This window comes from Scleropages formosus, chromosome 17 (genome assembly GCF_900964775.1).
Source record: "Scleropages formosus chromosome 17, fSclFor1.1, whole genome shotgun sequence".
Taxonomy (NCBI): domain Eukaryota; kingdom Metazoa; phylum Chordata; class Actinopteri; order Osteoglossiformes; family Osteoglossidae; genus Scleropages; species Scleropages formosus.
In genome coordinates, this window is record NC_041822.1 from 26,061,465 (window position 1) to 26,076,271 (window position 14,807).

Sequence of the window (14,807 nt, forward strand, 5' to 3'; positions counted from 1 at the left end):
ACTCTGAATAACTGCGGTAAGCGCGGTAAACCTGGTGGCGTACGGAGCCCGTATTAAACGAATTACTGCGAACGCAACGCCGCCAAACTAAACTGAAGGTCGTCTAATCCCACGCAAATTTGTTTTCTCCCTTCCTGTCCTGCTGAGAATCACTTTAAAGATGAAAATTCGAGATGCATTTTATTTCTCCTTTTTAATATATATATATATAGCGTATATTTTATCGTCGTGAAATAAGAACCGAGGGATGGAGACAAAGGACAGAAGGTGAAGCGAATTACGAAAAGAAGAACCGAAGCCTCGGACGTACGAGGGGAGACGAGACGCCCGTGGGGAGAAATTCCTCCAATGATACATATGAAAATACAGAGGAACAACGAGACAGGTTGCAGTAACTGTGAGAGACAGCGGTACAGTATGTACACATCTCTCTGGGGGTCTCCTGCCAGTGGAACGGGGTCCCAGGACTCTTGTGCCTTTATTGAGAAGAACATGCAAAAGATGTGTGGGATTAGTGCGAAACGGGGAGGGAGCAAAATGAACATGTTATAAAACGTGTGAAATCGTGTCAAACCCTGCTGTGTGCATTTTATTTACAAGGCCAATATTTGTCAGCATTACATTCTGAACACTACAAGTGGTCGACCGTCCGCATACAGCTGTACATACTGGAAGGGCGTGTCGGCGCCATGGAGACGCGTCCACCTACGAAAGGAACGAGTAGAAACTCGGAAACGGGTTGGAATAATTCCGAACAAGATGTTTAAAAAAATACACCGAGCAAAAATAAAGACGTCCTCGTTCGTCCCGCTCGTCGTACTCCGCTTCGTCTTTTTCAGCCCGCAGTTTCCTCCTTCCAAGCCGTGACGTTTGGCGCTTCCGCAGTTACCATGGCGACGGGTTGCCGAGGAAAGCTCCGTCCCGTCGTCACGGCGAGGCGCCGCCTGCTGTCCGGTTCGACTCGGCTGCAAAAGGCAAAAGGGTGAGCGAGGGATTGTCACGCGGCGTCCCGCAGAGCGCTGCCGTTCAGTCTCTCCATGTAGTCCTCGCCGAGCTCCATGTCGGGACACACCCACTTAATGTCGTCGCCGTGCCCCCCGATGAGGGGGCTCACGGAGGGGCAGCCGTTGTCCAGCGGGATCGTGGTGAACGTCGTGAACTTGACGCGCTTCCGTTTGGTCGTGGGCGAGTCGCCCTTGTGGGACGCCGCGTCGGTGGCGGCGCCGCCCTCGGCCGAGCGGTGCACCTGGCCCTGCACGTTCTTCTGGGCCGAGCCGCCGTTGAGCAGATGACTGGCCTCCTCGAGACCCCCCCCGCACTCCATGGCGGCGCCCGGCTCGTCCTGCTGCGGGGACAGGTGGGCGTGACTCTCCAGCAGCTCCGCCTCGTGGGCGAGCCACACCCAGTCGTGGGCGTGGTTCAGCGTCTCGGGCCCCTCGGCCGACAGCTCCTTGTGGCGGTACTTGAGGGCGTACGAAACGCAGTTGATGAGGAAGACCAGGATGGCCAGACAGAAGACCCCCAGCAGGGCGTACATGCCGATCTCCAGGTCGGTGAGGCCGCGCGGCGACTGCACCAGGTCGTCCTCGTCCACGTCTCCGCCGTGCGGCAGCTCCACCTGGGCGGGGAAGTCGGAGAAGTCGACCGGGGCGTTCTGCGCCTGGCCGCCCTCGTCCAACAGCTTGTCCCCACCGGGGTGCCGCAGGATGGCACTCTTCGTCGTCGTGGTGGACCTGTGCGCCACGCCGTCCTCCATGTCGGCCACTGAGCTGCCGTAGTAGTGGGAGTCCGACCCGCCGCGGTCAGCCGAGGGCGGTCTCTGTCTCCGGTCGCCGGGCCGATCCTCCGGCTCCTGCCCCCCCCGGCCTCCGTAGCCACCGCCACCCGGCACCGGGGGCCCCTCCGCCGGACCGAAACGCACCCTGACGCTGCCGCTGCCGGCCGCCAGTACGCTGCGCCGCTTGGTCTTCTGGCAGGGCTCCGCAACGATCATCTCGACCCGCACCAGCGGGCCCTGACCCTCCGCCTCGGTCACGACCACGGGCCACCTCCACGTCGGGTCCGACCGCACCTTGACCACGGCCTCGTCCAGGGAGGTGACCGTCAGCGAGAAGAGCTCCGCCTCATACAGGTCCAGAGGAGCCATGGAGCCATCGCTGAACTGCAGCCAGGCGCTGATGAGCGCCTCCTGTGGACAGACAGGGACAGGGGGGTGACACACAGACCGGCGGCGGCCCTCGGTGACACGTGGCACACTGGACCCCCCCGCCGGACCTTCTTCTCCGGTGCTCCACCGCCACCCTGAGCCGGATCAGTGGTCACTGGAAACGAGCGGATGGTTACAGGACCAAACGTTTTCATTTTCCATTCAACTCTGAGCACAAAGAAAGTCATTGTAAAACACAGAGGATGTGAACAGAGCTGCCTGTTTGTAACTCAATCTGTCTGTAAGTCCAAAGCGAGAGAAACGTCCCTCCACTTATTCACCGCTCAGGTTCTGTGAAAACCTCCGATCTAACGAGTAAAAAATACTCTGAAACAGGTCCATCATCAGTAACCACTTGTACAGTGCAGGGTCATGGTGTTCAGAGCCCATCCTGGAAGTGTAAGGTAGGGTAAAGCCTTTTATTTATTTATTTTTTTCAAGTCACTATTATTATACGTATATTTAATTTCCTGCCACGTTCGTTCCCCTTTTCAAAGCTGCTAACACTGATTTGCCCATTTATACAGCAGAGTATTTTTTATTGTATCAGTTCAGGGAAAAAGCAGCTTAATTAAAAAGTAGGAGTTGAGATTCGAACCTGTGACCTCCAGTCCAAATGCAGCTGCTCTCACCACTACGCCCCCTGCTGAGCACTGGTAGGTGTGCGCTTTGTAACTGTTCAGCACCCCCATGCCTGGAGACTTCAGTCCTGTGCGGTGAACACCAAACGCTGCTGAGCGACTTCCCATGAGTCTCCCCTTCTGACCGTTACAAGACCATCGCTGGATCTGCTCCCCGACACCCACCGAACCTGATCGCTCTCTACAGCCCCACATCCCTCAGAGCTGCTGAATCCCTCCCACGTTGAAGAAGGGTCACAAACCCATCCACTTCTACGGGAGCCGATGCAAGGATGTGAACCGGCAACACGGTGGTGTCAGACACACGAGCTGTGCGTCCGCGGTCCTGCGCCTGCGGCCGAAGCACTTTGTTCGCTCCGGGTTGTGAGGGGGTCCTACCTGCTTGGGGCTCTGCAGCACTTCCTGTGTGGTTGTCGTGGCGACGATGGCCCTGTTGCTCCCGGGGCTGAGCTGCAGCGAGAGCGAGAGGCCCGTGACCAGCTGCACCCCCAGCTCCGTGATGGTCACCTTGTCGTCCAGCACCGTCACCGTCTTCTCCGCCAGGATGGAGTCCGACAGGGGGGAGAGCACCTGTTGCGGCACAGAGAGACGGAGGGCGCTGTACCTCACAGCTCGCAGTGAACCCCGCGGCGTCCGTGTTCTGGGTGAAACCGGGGAAAAAGCGGCACCGGTTGGGTTCGCGACCCTCGCTGCGTTTGCGCCGACATCACGTGGCGTCCTTTGCGCTTTCAGTCGTCTCCAGAGGATGACTACTGGAGTCTCGAGAGCGGAAATGAGTCACACTCATTTGTACGCCGGGGGTCCTCTGCTTTCCGCAGGGTTTCATAGCCCTGACGTCATTAGTCGAAAACCCCTCAGACTGTGTCATATAAACCGTCAGGATAAATAAACAGTTGTCATGTTTGAGTTCTATAACGGTGCTTTGTTCCACACACACAGTTGGAACCCGCTTCTCCCAAGCAGTGTCACGGCAAACCGGAGCCTAACCCAGCAACACAGGGCCCAGGGCCGGAGGGGGAGGGGACGCACCCAGGACGGCACCCCAAGCGGGACTCGAACCCCAGACCCACCGGAGAGCAGGACCTGGCCGAACCCGCTGTACACCGCCGCACCCCTCCCCTTCGTCATATCTTTCGTTAACGTGTTACTCATGTGAAAATGCTAATAAAGAATAATATAATGATAACGTAAAATATTACAGTTGTTAAAAAAATTAAATACAGCAGTACACCGGTACACTGTATATGTAGGTATTACCACGGTCATGCATAAGAATACCTTTTTGGTATTTTACCTACATTAGACTATTCATTACAATGAACTTTAGGAGACATGTTTTTTCCTGGAAAATTTTTTTCGATGAAAACTAATAATATTACGAGGGTGTTGATACCTCCTGATACCCCCCCAAGGGCACTGAAGGCCCGGTTAAGGGTACCGACACCCCCTCCCCACTAAGGGCACTGATACCCCCTACTGAGGGCACTGACACTCCTGCGTTCCTCTGGCCCGAGGGACAGCGTCACCTCTCTAGCGCCGCCCTGCGTTCTGCCTCCCGAGACGCCGGCGGTGCGACGGTGTGACAAATGCGGATGTGTCCGGAGGAGAGCGACGCCCGCAGACACACACATAAATCAGTGCTCCGCGCCACTCGATCGCGGGGACTAACGATCTTTTAACTAACGACTTTTTCTGCGCCCGTGCGGCGGACACAGACGGATGGAGGTGCCCACGCGGGACAAATGGCGCGTCTCTCATCCTGCCTCTCGAGGGCCACAAATTCCTCCGCCTGAGTCGCGCAGATAAATAACGTTCTTGTTGGGACACGCGGGTTCGATTCCCGTCAGCGGCGGCCGCGACTGCGTCGTCTACGTCTGAGCACGGTGACGGATGTATCCGCCGATCTTCGGTGCCCTCCGGCTCCGATTTTCATCGCGGCCTCACTCGCCCCCCCACCCACCCGTGCCGAGGGACGCCCCCCGGAGGCCCCGCCTACCTGGATGGTGGTGACTCCCACGTCGAGGCCGGCCAGCACGCGACCGTCCCGCAGCAGGGCCACGCGGGGGTCCTCCACCTTCAGGAAGTCCCGCACCAGCTCCGTCACGTCCGCCTGCCAGTCGCTCCCCAGCATGAAGGCCAGCGGGGCACGGGGGTCCGTCGCCTCGGCAACAAAGTGCGTGAGGACGCGCACCGCGGCATGCTGGTACTGCAGCGAGCAGGAGCGCCCCCTCCGGTCGTCCTCGTCCTCGTCCTCGCTGTCCCGTGCGGACCTGTGGCCAACGACACGCTGCCGTCAGCCCGACCCTCACGCACCCGGTTGCCGACGGCAACAAGAGTCCCAGTAAAATGCCCACGTTCCAGAGTTTCTGCCCCATCGCAGGTTTGCGGCGAAGGAGGGCAAAGGCCACAGGTCCGAATCGCAAGCTGAGGTTGTTCCGCGAGGCGGTTACGGCCCAGGCGGCTGTGGGGTCGAGGCGATGATGATGCCTGCGGAAGAGACACGTCCTCTAGATGTTTCCTTCCGAGCCGACAGGGGGCGCTAAAGAGAACGTACTTGCGGAAGGAGGGACCGGCTGCGAGAGCGAACGACGAAGGTCTGCGGAGCACCGAATGGACAGTGGGACCGTGCAAAGTTCGCGCTGCACAAGCAAAGCGCCTCCACCCAGCAGCGCCATTAGGGTTAGAGCATCGCCACTTGTGTGTGCGTGTGTGTGTGTGTGTGTGTGTGTGTGTGTGTGTGTGTATCCCCGCAGGCGCGGTCTTCCCCAGCAGGACCTTTCGGTGACACGACGCGTCTCTTGGAAGCCCAGAAGCCCGATCGCGAGCCCAATAAGTTGCGGCCGAGCAGGTAAAGAACCGACGGACCCATTAGTTTTAATTGCGCTTAATCCGATTCCCATTTGAGGCTGAAAAAACAGGAAGAAATGGCTCTAATTGTGGCGCCGCGGCGCTAAAGGGTCCCGTTGCTCTTCCGCTCACGCCCCCGCTAATGGCTCGGCCGCTGCAGCACGCGCTCTTCCGCTCATCCGCCGGGGTCTGGGGGTCGTGGCTGGGGAGGGGGGGCGCGTGGGGGCCGGTCAGCATTGAACTCCCATTCTGTGAGTGGGGGGGTTTCTTCTTCAGAGACGGGGTTAATAACAGGCAGTGGGGGCTGGGCTAGTGCACAGCTCCTGCGAAACCCCAACGCGCGCACACACACACACGCACGCACGCACGCACGCACGCGCACGAACCTTTGACCCGTGGCCACCACGGGGACCCTCCAGCCCTTGATCTGACTCAGCTCGGTGTCCGACACCTCGATCTGCAGCGGGAGCCGCGGGATCCACACGTTCATCTCCAGCTGGGCGCTGAGGTAGCTGTAGGTGAAGTTCACGGCCATCTTCGCTCTGCCCTTCGTCTCCTTCCCGTTCACAAAGACGTAGTCGCAGCGGTCCGACACCTGCGGCAGAGGTCAGAGGTCAGAGGAGGAACAGGCGTTGACAGTGTGGGTTTTTTAAGCTTATTACATAAAGCTGCTGAGATCTGATCTTTATCCAGTCCTTGGACCGTGGATCCTCACCGTGGTCCTTTACGCTCCCCGACCTCGAGGGTTTAGCGGTCACTAGCGGTCATAAAAACCAGAGAGCCACAGTACTGCGCAGCTAAGTGCGGTGGGACGCTCTTTAAGGGTTCGGTCCAAGGGGGCGCACTACCGATGGGCAACCGCTGAAGCAAGAAGACCGTACTTGATGCTCTCACACAGGACACTGGTCTGTCAGCCGTGCCACAGCGGGAAGGAGCTGGGCTCCAAACCCTGTTTAAAGGCACAGCGCCACGTTTCTCAGGCTGGATACAGATACGCCGTGACGGGCAGAGCGGCACCGAGACCACAGATAACGCCCCCCCACACACACACACACACATCGGTGTCCAGCAGCAGCAGCGTCTCACGTGTGTCCTGAGCTCGGAACCTCATTAAGGAGAAACGCACGCTGTCGATCAGCAGCACGGAGGCGCCGGGGCCCCTCATTAACACCCAGGCGCCGGATTGCGCCGCTTCTGCGGTTCGGCGTCTAGGAGAGAGGAGACGAGGAGAGCGGAAAGAAAAGCGTTTCCCCTTTGGTCCCTTTCCAAGTGCGTTCGCTGTGAAGCGTAAAGAGGGAAAAAGGGCCGTTTATCGGCGCCAACCGGCCGCGTGTGCAAAGTGTCTTTTGTAAGCGGTGCCGGTTATCGCGCGTCCCTCTCCAGCGCGCCGTGTCCGAGTGTCGCTCCTCTTCTCCTTTCTCTCCTCCTTCGCTCCTTTCTTCGCTGCCTTTTTGTTTCTGCCCGGCGGGAGACGCATGAGACGGAACGCAGGGGCCTCGTGCGGGGCGAGAGCCCCCCCCATAGCCGACGGGGGCCCGGCGAACGGCGCGGAAGCCCGCGGATGCCTGACGGCAACGGCTCCTCTAAGGTTTCGAGGACGTCCGCGACGGCACCGCTGAAGCGCTCGCCGCCGTTTGGCAGGTTCTGCGCAGGCCGCGGTGCCGCTCGTTCGCCGGTCGACCCGCCTCTAAACCGACGCCTGCCAAAGCCTCCGCGGAGCGCTGGGCTACGATCACGTCTTCCTGTCGAGGATCCTGCAGCTCCGTGCCATCATCTTTGAAGTCTCCCTCCGCTCTGACTGTGTGAGCAAACGCGCCTTAATGAGAGGGCGAAACTGGAGGGTCGGTCGGAAAGTATCCAGACGAATGTCGCTGCGGATTAATAGTGTTCCGAGTTCGTCGAGGACACTCGTGGACCGACCCTCATACTTAATCAGCGCTTTCAAGTTACGGCCGGTGACGGAACCCTGAGCCAAACGCACAGGAAAGGTCACCGGTCGCCATTTTTATTAGTGGGGAAAACGGGTGAACTGAATTAGAGCGGGAGGTGTCTTCAGCGGGGCCTTACATTCTCTGCGTCCTGGGTTCGAGTCCCTCCTCCTGCTGCAGTCCCTGATCGAGGAGTCAAATGACTAGTAGTAATAATATATATATATATACACAGACACACACACACACACTTTCAGAACCACTCGTCCCATACGGGGTCACAGGGAACCGGAGCCTACCCGGTAACACAGGGCGTAAGGCCGGAGGGGGAAGGGACACACCCAGGACGGGACGCCAGTCCGTCGCAAGGCACCCCAAGCGGGACTCGAACCCCAGACCCACTGAAGAGCAGGACCGGGTCCAACCTACTGCACCACCGCACCCCCTTGTAATAATAATAATTTAAATAAATCATACCGATGCAATAAATTGATAAACTATACCGCGGTATATAAGGAACAGACCAAACACGCTGTCGGTGTTCAGTGTGTCAGTCGTGTTCCTACGAAAGAGACGAGAGTTCCTGCCCCCAACATCATACCGAAATCCACGGCTCCTCTCTTCTGCGTTGCAGGCAGCGAGGGGAGAAACACGTCAAAGCCGCTCCTACTGTGTGTGTGTGTGTCTTCGCTACAAGGGCTCCATGGGTGGAGAGCACAGCGTCACCCGGTGGGCCACAAGGGCCTGTTCCAACAAGGAGTCAGTTCTCAGCACCATTCCATTGACGTTTATTCTTTCAGTTCTCCAAGGCGACTTAACGTTTTCCTGCACGGCTTCGCTTCCCTAAGACGACACGTAGGGCGGCCGGGGGCGTGGGGGCGTGGGGGGAACCCCTGCCGCCGCCGCCGCCCTGAACTCCCCGTCACATCCATCCCTGAAGGAGTCGTCGACGTCCAGGAGAATCTGGGCACAAATTAATCAGGCGCTCGAGGCGGCAGCAGCAGGAGGACGATACTTAGCGGAGACATTAAGGGCGACTTTGGAGCTTGTCCAGGAAATTAATGACACGCAGACAGATACAATCAAGCGCCGATATGAGAGACGGGATTATGCGGCATGAAGGCGGGCCTGTCTGCGGCTCGACCGCACGGTCGCTTTGACAGAACCGATTAACGGGGCCGCGACTCGCTTCGGCGGAAGGGACGCTCCCTCGCTCCCGCCGAAGGATCCGGGCCACTTAGTCGATCCTCCATCGCTCTGGCACACCTGGAGGGTTCAGCCCTTGTCTGCTTCCTCGTGACTCGACAGAGTTAGGAATTTTCAAAAATACTAACGTTTTGCAGCTGATTTATTCCTTTTCGTTTTCTCTTCACAGATCTACGTGTGACTCCAGCAGAGAAAATGTGACCTGTGTTTACCCAGCCGGCCGATAGGTGGCGGTGATGAGCACATAAGCCAAATAGCAGTGGGCGACGGCGTTGATTCAACTCACTTCCACAGTGTCTACAGACCCTGTCTGCGCTGCCCGAGTGTCAGCGATCAATAACAGCATGAGGAACGTTGCACAATATGGGATAAACTGATCGGCGACGGGCATTGAATAGGACTTTGCGGAGACAATGTCGTTTTATTCTCGCTCATTTTAATTTACCTTTAATTGCATTATTGCTCGGGGGTGCGGTGGCGCAGTGGGTTAGACTGCAGTCCTACTCTCCGGTGGGTCTGGGGTTCGAGTCCCGCTTGGGGTGCCTTGTGACGGACTGGCGTCCCGTCCTGGGTGTGTCCCCTTCCCCCTCCGGCCTTACGCCCTGTGTTGCCGGGTAGGCTCCGGTTCCCCGTGACCCCGTCAGGGACAAGCGGTTCTGAAAATGCGTGTGTGTGTGCATTATTGCTGGAAGTCACTAAAATACTGCAGTGAACTGTGAAAAAACCCTGTTGTACTTGTTATACCTGGACAATGAAGCTAGAGCACCTGAAGAGAATGTCCAGTGTCTGCATAGTTAAGCTTTCATTGACTGTGACTTGGGGGAGAAAAGTGACCTTGGAGTTATGAACAAAATGAGTTACAAACAGGCTTCCGGTCCCAGTTGTGTTTGTAAGATGAGGAGCCGGCGTATGCACCGGTAAAAAAAGAAAATGAAATGAGCTTCCTCAATAACTCAGAGGATTCAGAATTGCTGACGGTGGGGGCGGGGGGTACGAGGAGCACAAGGCCAGAAAATGAGCTAAAGAAATCTCTCCATCTCCGTTTCCCACCCAGTTTCATCAGCCCTGCGCCTCGCAGCCGAGCACGGCATTTATTTCAGAGCCTGGAATCGTTCAGTCGCTTCTCTGGAGTTCCATCAACGCCGCGCTTTGTGCACCACCCCCCCCACCCCCCCCACCCACCCAGATGCATAGCTCGTCCCCGGGGTAAACAGTGTACACACTGATACGCCTCCTGCTGCTCCTGAGTTTGACGCCTAAAACAGCTCTCCCAGAAAAAACCTGAGCCTTAACCCTAACCATCACCCCTAAATCTGAACTCTAACCAATAACGATGCATCTTCTGGCGGTCCACTGTACATGCACTGGAGGGAAACTTGAACAGGTTACTGTGTGTTCTTTCTCTACTAACGATGAGCGTCGGGGTTCCAGAGGGTTCCGTGGTCGAGGTGAGTAGAGACAGACGTCCCTTGATTCATTCTCTGGTCTCACTGTAAAAATCGTTGCGGCTGCGGCGTAGCTACACCTGTCGCTATAATAAATAAAAAATACTTGTCGGTTTGATACTTGCGGTAACTTTGAGCTTCGTTAAAATGAAAACAAATTTAAAATGACCGAAAATGAAAACGTGTCGTCTCCACAAACTCTTGTTCTTTGTCAGTTAACTCGGCCAACGAACGTGTCGAACGTCCCTCATCTTGTTATCGATCACCGACGCTGAGGAAAAGCAGACAGGAGCCGTAAACGCTGTGGAGGTGAGTTGAATTAAGGCGGTTCCACGGTCCGGTTCAGTCTCTGCTGCTCGGTGACCGACCACAGGTCACATTCGCTGCACAACAGGCACAAAGTTATGTTCCGTTACGTGTCTCTTTGGAGGGTTAGGGTTAGGGTTAGGATTAGCTGTGGGCTCCTCGGGAGGGACGTGTGTGTCGGTCATTCCTTCTGAGCTGCGCTCTCATAAGCATCATATTCACACACACACACACACACACACACACACACACACACACACACATGCAAACGCACCCCTCGCTGCAGCGTGTCCACACACACACACACACACACACACACACACACATGCAAACGCACCCCTCGCTGCAGCGTGTCCACACACACACACACACAACCACCCCAAGCCCACATACTCTGCCTCCACATTTCCGTGCTCTCGGCCTCATGCTGACACACACTCCTGATGCCATCAATAGTTAAACAAACAAGCAGGCAAATAAATAAATAAACAGCTCTCGAACGCACCATTTTTTCAAGGACCCCAGGGGACCCGTGCGTGTGTCGCAATGACTGTTCCGAGCTCAAAGACACATGGGAGTGGTGCGATGAAAATACGCCCTGCGGTCATTAGGGGGCAGAATACGGCTGGGGGGGACGGGGGGCGTTATTTCCTCTGAGCTCAGTCATCCCTCCTCATGATTGCTAAGGGCTGGGGGGGTAAGAAAAAACACTGTATGGGCTGTAGGGAGCAGTGGGGGTGCAGGAGTACACAAAGAGTGACCCTCAGTAATGTGCGTTGGGGCCACAGGCAGAGCACGTTTCGCTCGCTGGGCTCACGTGGTTATAGGTTCCAATCTCAGGAGGAATCCGGCTGCTGTAGCTTTTAGAAAACGATCTAAATCGCTTCTGTAAATGAACAGGGGTGTAAAAGTGAGAAAAGCGTCTATGTGCTCATGACTCTTTTGTTCGAGACAATTTCACTGTGTTTCTCAGTCCACTGTACTATGATTTACCCATTTATACAGCTGGGGCTTAAACTGGGGGATTACAGCAGTAGGTGGGATTTGAACCAACCACCTCCAGGGTAACCCCTGTAACTACTGAACTGCAATCACCCCCCCCTCCAGCGACACAGAAATCACGCGCTCATCTTTTATGGTATTATGAATGGGGGTTCCTTCAATATTCATGCCGTCTCGAGGTGCTTGCACTCGTACCGGGGTAAAACACACGGCACACTGGACTAAGACGTGGAAAGTAGCCGAGTCGCCGGTGAGGTGCGGAGGTGTCCATCGTGGTCCACATGGAGATGTGAGGATGAGGAGACATTAATAATCCAGTCATCATCCACCTGGCTTCAAACTGTACTGGAGAGACGGTGTATCTCATGTTCACTCTCATCCACGGATTCCACACCTCTGCTCACACACGTGTGTGTGTGCGTGTGTGCGTGTGCGTGTGTGTGCGTGTGTGTGCGTGTGTGTGCGCTCACACTGCACGTGTTAAACGTGTCCATATGGCATATGGCGCCACAATGGGTTGGTAAAGTGACATGTTACCTCAAAATGTAAAATACAGTAGAATACAATACAGTACAATAGAGTGCAGTACAGTAGAGTACAGCAGGGTGGAGAAAGCGCCTCTAAGGTGCAGATTTCCCCCGAATCCCGGTGAACTGGAGGCCCAGGAGGAGTTCAGACGGCTACATCGTGTGGCGTGTGGCCGGAGGACTAATGAGCTAATCAGCGCCGAGCGGTTTTCTGCCGTCCGGGAAACGGTCCCCCCCCCCACGGCCAGGCGCGTTTGCGCAGAGCGCTCACCTGGCCTCGCTCTCGCCCCCTACAGGCTGCCCCGAGAGCGGCTTCCGGCTGCGAATCCGCAGATGGGCCCCGGAGCGTCGGAGACGGAAGACGTCCCTCCGGGGACCTCGAGAGCCGCGGAAGCGCGTCAAGGAGTCTGTGTCCGTGTAATTAAGCCCGCAAGGAACGCGGGCGATGACTTCTGGGGGACGCCGGAGCCAGGAGCCTCCCGTCCAACTCTCTCAATCCCACCCCGAGCGATGGCGTCCCGCCTGCCCCTCCCCCGCCGCGTCCCGCCACGGCGAGAAGAACACAAAGAAAAGTTTGTCGGCGACGCTGTCAGCGGCAGACTGATGGGCACCATTACTTCCTGTCTGCTCCCTACTTCCCTGCTGATTAGACGCCTCAAAATAGACGTTCCAAAAATAGCAGGCAACACGTCCATCATGCCGCTGATGAAACGGCATCCTTCAGCATCCCTCCCGCGTCACGTCAACCGCGCTCCTGCGCCGTCAATCACGCGGGAGACGGACGAGGCTGTCCGTCTCCCGCCAGCGGCCCCCTCGCACCCGCGTCTCGCTTGCTGTAAAACGCACTTTCCCGTCATCAAGGGCCTCCCTCCGACGTCGCTGCGCGGCCGCTGGGCGCGAATGGGGTCGAAACCAGCAAACGCAAACCCCCGTGAACAAATATATACCGTCTGTCCCAGTGTCTTAGGACAGTGACACGTATCTGGCGCTTTTCTCCAAAGCGACTCACCCTGTTTATCTAGCTGCACTTACCGTATTTACCCATTTACACAATCAGCTGGGCAATTTTACTGGAGTACTTCAGGGTACGTACCTGACTCAAGGGAGGCGGGATTCGAACCCGCGCCCTACGCAGCAAAAGGAAACTGCGCTCATCGATACACTCCCCAGAAGCAGAGCATTTCACCTGCACGTTATTCTCAGTTTCCCTCCGTTATTAATGTTTCTTTTCTCCAGCTACTCGCAGGTTTCGAGGGAAATTCACTTTACCGTCGCTTTCCCCATCTATGAGGCGCGATGGAAACGTTCCCACACTTTCATTAATGTCGCCGTGACGTGGGTCCACCATGTCGCTGTGGTCCAGGAAGTCGCACGGTGAGGTGGGGCAGAGTGGGGGGTGTGGGGTCACAGCGCTGTTTTCTACGCTCTTCTGCCAGTCGACAGTTCGTGCACCAAGGCAATGCCCCCCCCCCACACACACACACACACACCGGCATCTCCCTTCGACATTTTTCGCGAAGAGATGTAAAAAATGAGACGAAACGAAGGCGAAAGGGAGAAGACGACGGGCGATGACGATTCCACTGACCGCACAGCGGAGGTTTGTTCACGTTCCTCCCAAAGACATTCACTTACCTTTTTTCATCCGAGAAACTGGCAGCCCGTTTCTGCAGCGCGGTAACTTATCTATTTTTTCCCAGCTGGATGATTCGGGACGAGACATTCGCTCTGCGGTCCCATTTGAGCCAACACATTACCGGGGTGGAGCCCAAACCGCTGCGCCCCCTACCGCCGTCCTGCTGCACACGCGGCTCTCCTGCGCTCCACCTCGTCGGGTGTCCCCGCCCTCCGCTGTGTGCCGCTTCACCGTCCGCGTGCTGAATACTACGGTAAAACACGGAGCAAGGGCACAGTAACCGCCCCTGTATCGGGAGGCCGGTTCGAATGGGCGGGGGGCCGCGCTCTCGGCCCCTGGAGAGACAGGTGTTTGCGCACAGGTGAGCCGGATTTATGGGACGCCGCTCTGCTCCTCGGCTCCTTTCCGTCTCTTTCCAGCCGCCGTCTCAGGCGTCATAAAAAAGGTTACGACGATCATAAGGTGTTACGGCATCATTCGCAATATTTCCACTGCGATTAGAGTAAAGTGGCATCGGCGTCCTGTGTTCTTGGCGCTAAGAACTTAACGGCTCCAACTCGAGACCGGCAACCCAGCGCCACCTCAACTTGTGTGGACTTAAAGGATGCGGCTTTGAATCCCACCTCCTTCTCCAGCAGCAGTCTTGAAGCGATGTGGTCAAAATGACCCAGTTGTGTAAAGTTAAAAATTAAGATAAGGTACAATGACCAGATGCAGAGCTCAGCTCTTCCCCCCTCTCAGTACTTGGAGTTTTTGTTCGTTACAGTGTAACAAGTCGATAATAATGTTCCATTTCATTCCTCCTCTTGTTCTCCCGGCCATTTGGCAGTTACATGATTTTACCCTGTTTTCCTTTCTCTCTGACTTTCTGGGGGAAAAGCGAGGTGCATGTTGTCCTCTGCGACCTGGTGCTTCCTATAGAACTTCTCGCTTCTGAGACGATGCAGTTGCACGAGAGCTCGAGGACGGCAGACGCCGGACGCGCGGAGTCGACCCGCCGCCTGCAGACGGGGCCCGTGGAGCGTATCGCCACGCCGCGCCGCCAGGAGTCGCTCCTCTCATT

General features: G+C 56.6%; 1 protein-coding gene across 1 annotated transcript in view; it reads right to left on the reverse strand.

The window, feature by feature from the left end:
- Positions 1-997: 997 nt before the first annotated feature.
- LOC108921831 (transmembrane protein 132C) overlaps positions 998-14,807 on the reverse strand; it is a 121,038-nt gene continuing 107,228 nt past the window's right edge. The window contains exons 8-11 of the mRNA XM_029259552.1: positions 6,081-6,289; positions 4,844-5,117; positions 3,226-3,417; positions 998-2,188 (exon numbers count right to left, since the gene is read on the reverse strand). Coding sequence (XP_029115385.1) covers positions 998-2,188; positions 3,226-3,417; positions 4,844-5,117; positions 6,081-6,289 — 1,866 coding nt within the window. The remainder of the gene's footprint in view (positions 2,189-3,225; positions 3,418-4,843; positions 5,118-6,080; positions 6,290-14,807) is intronic.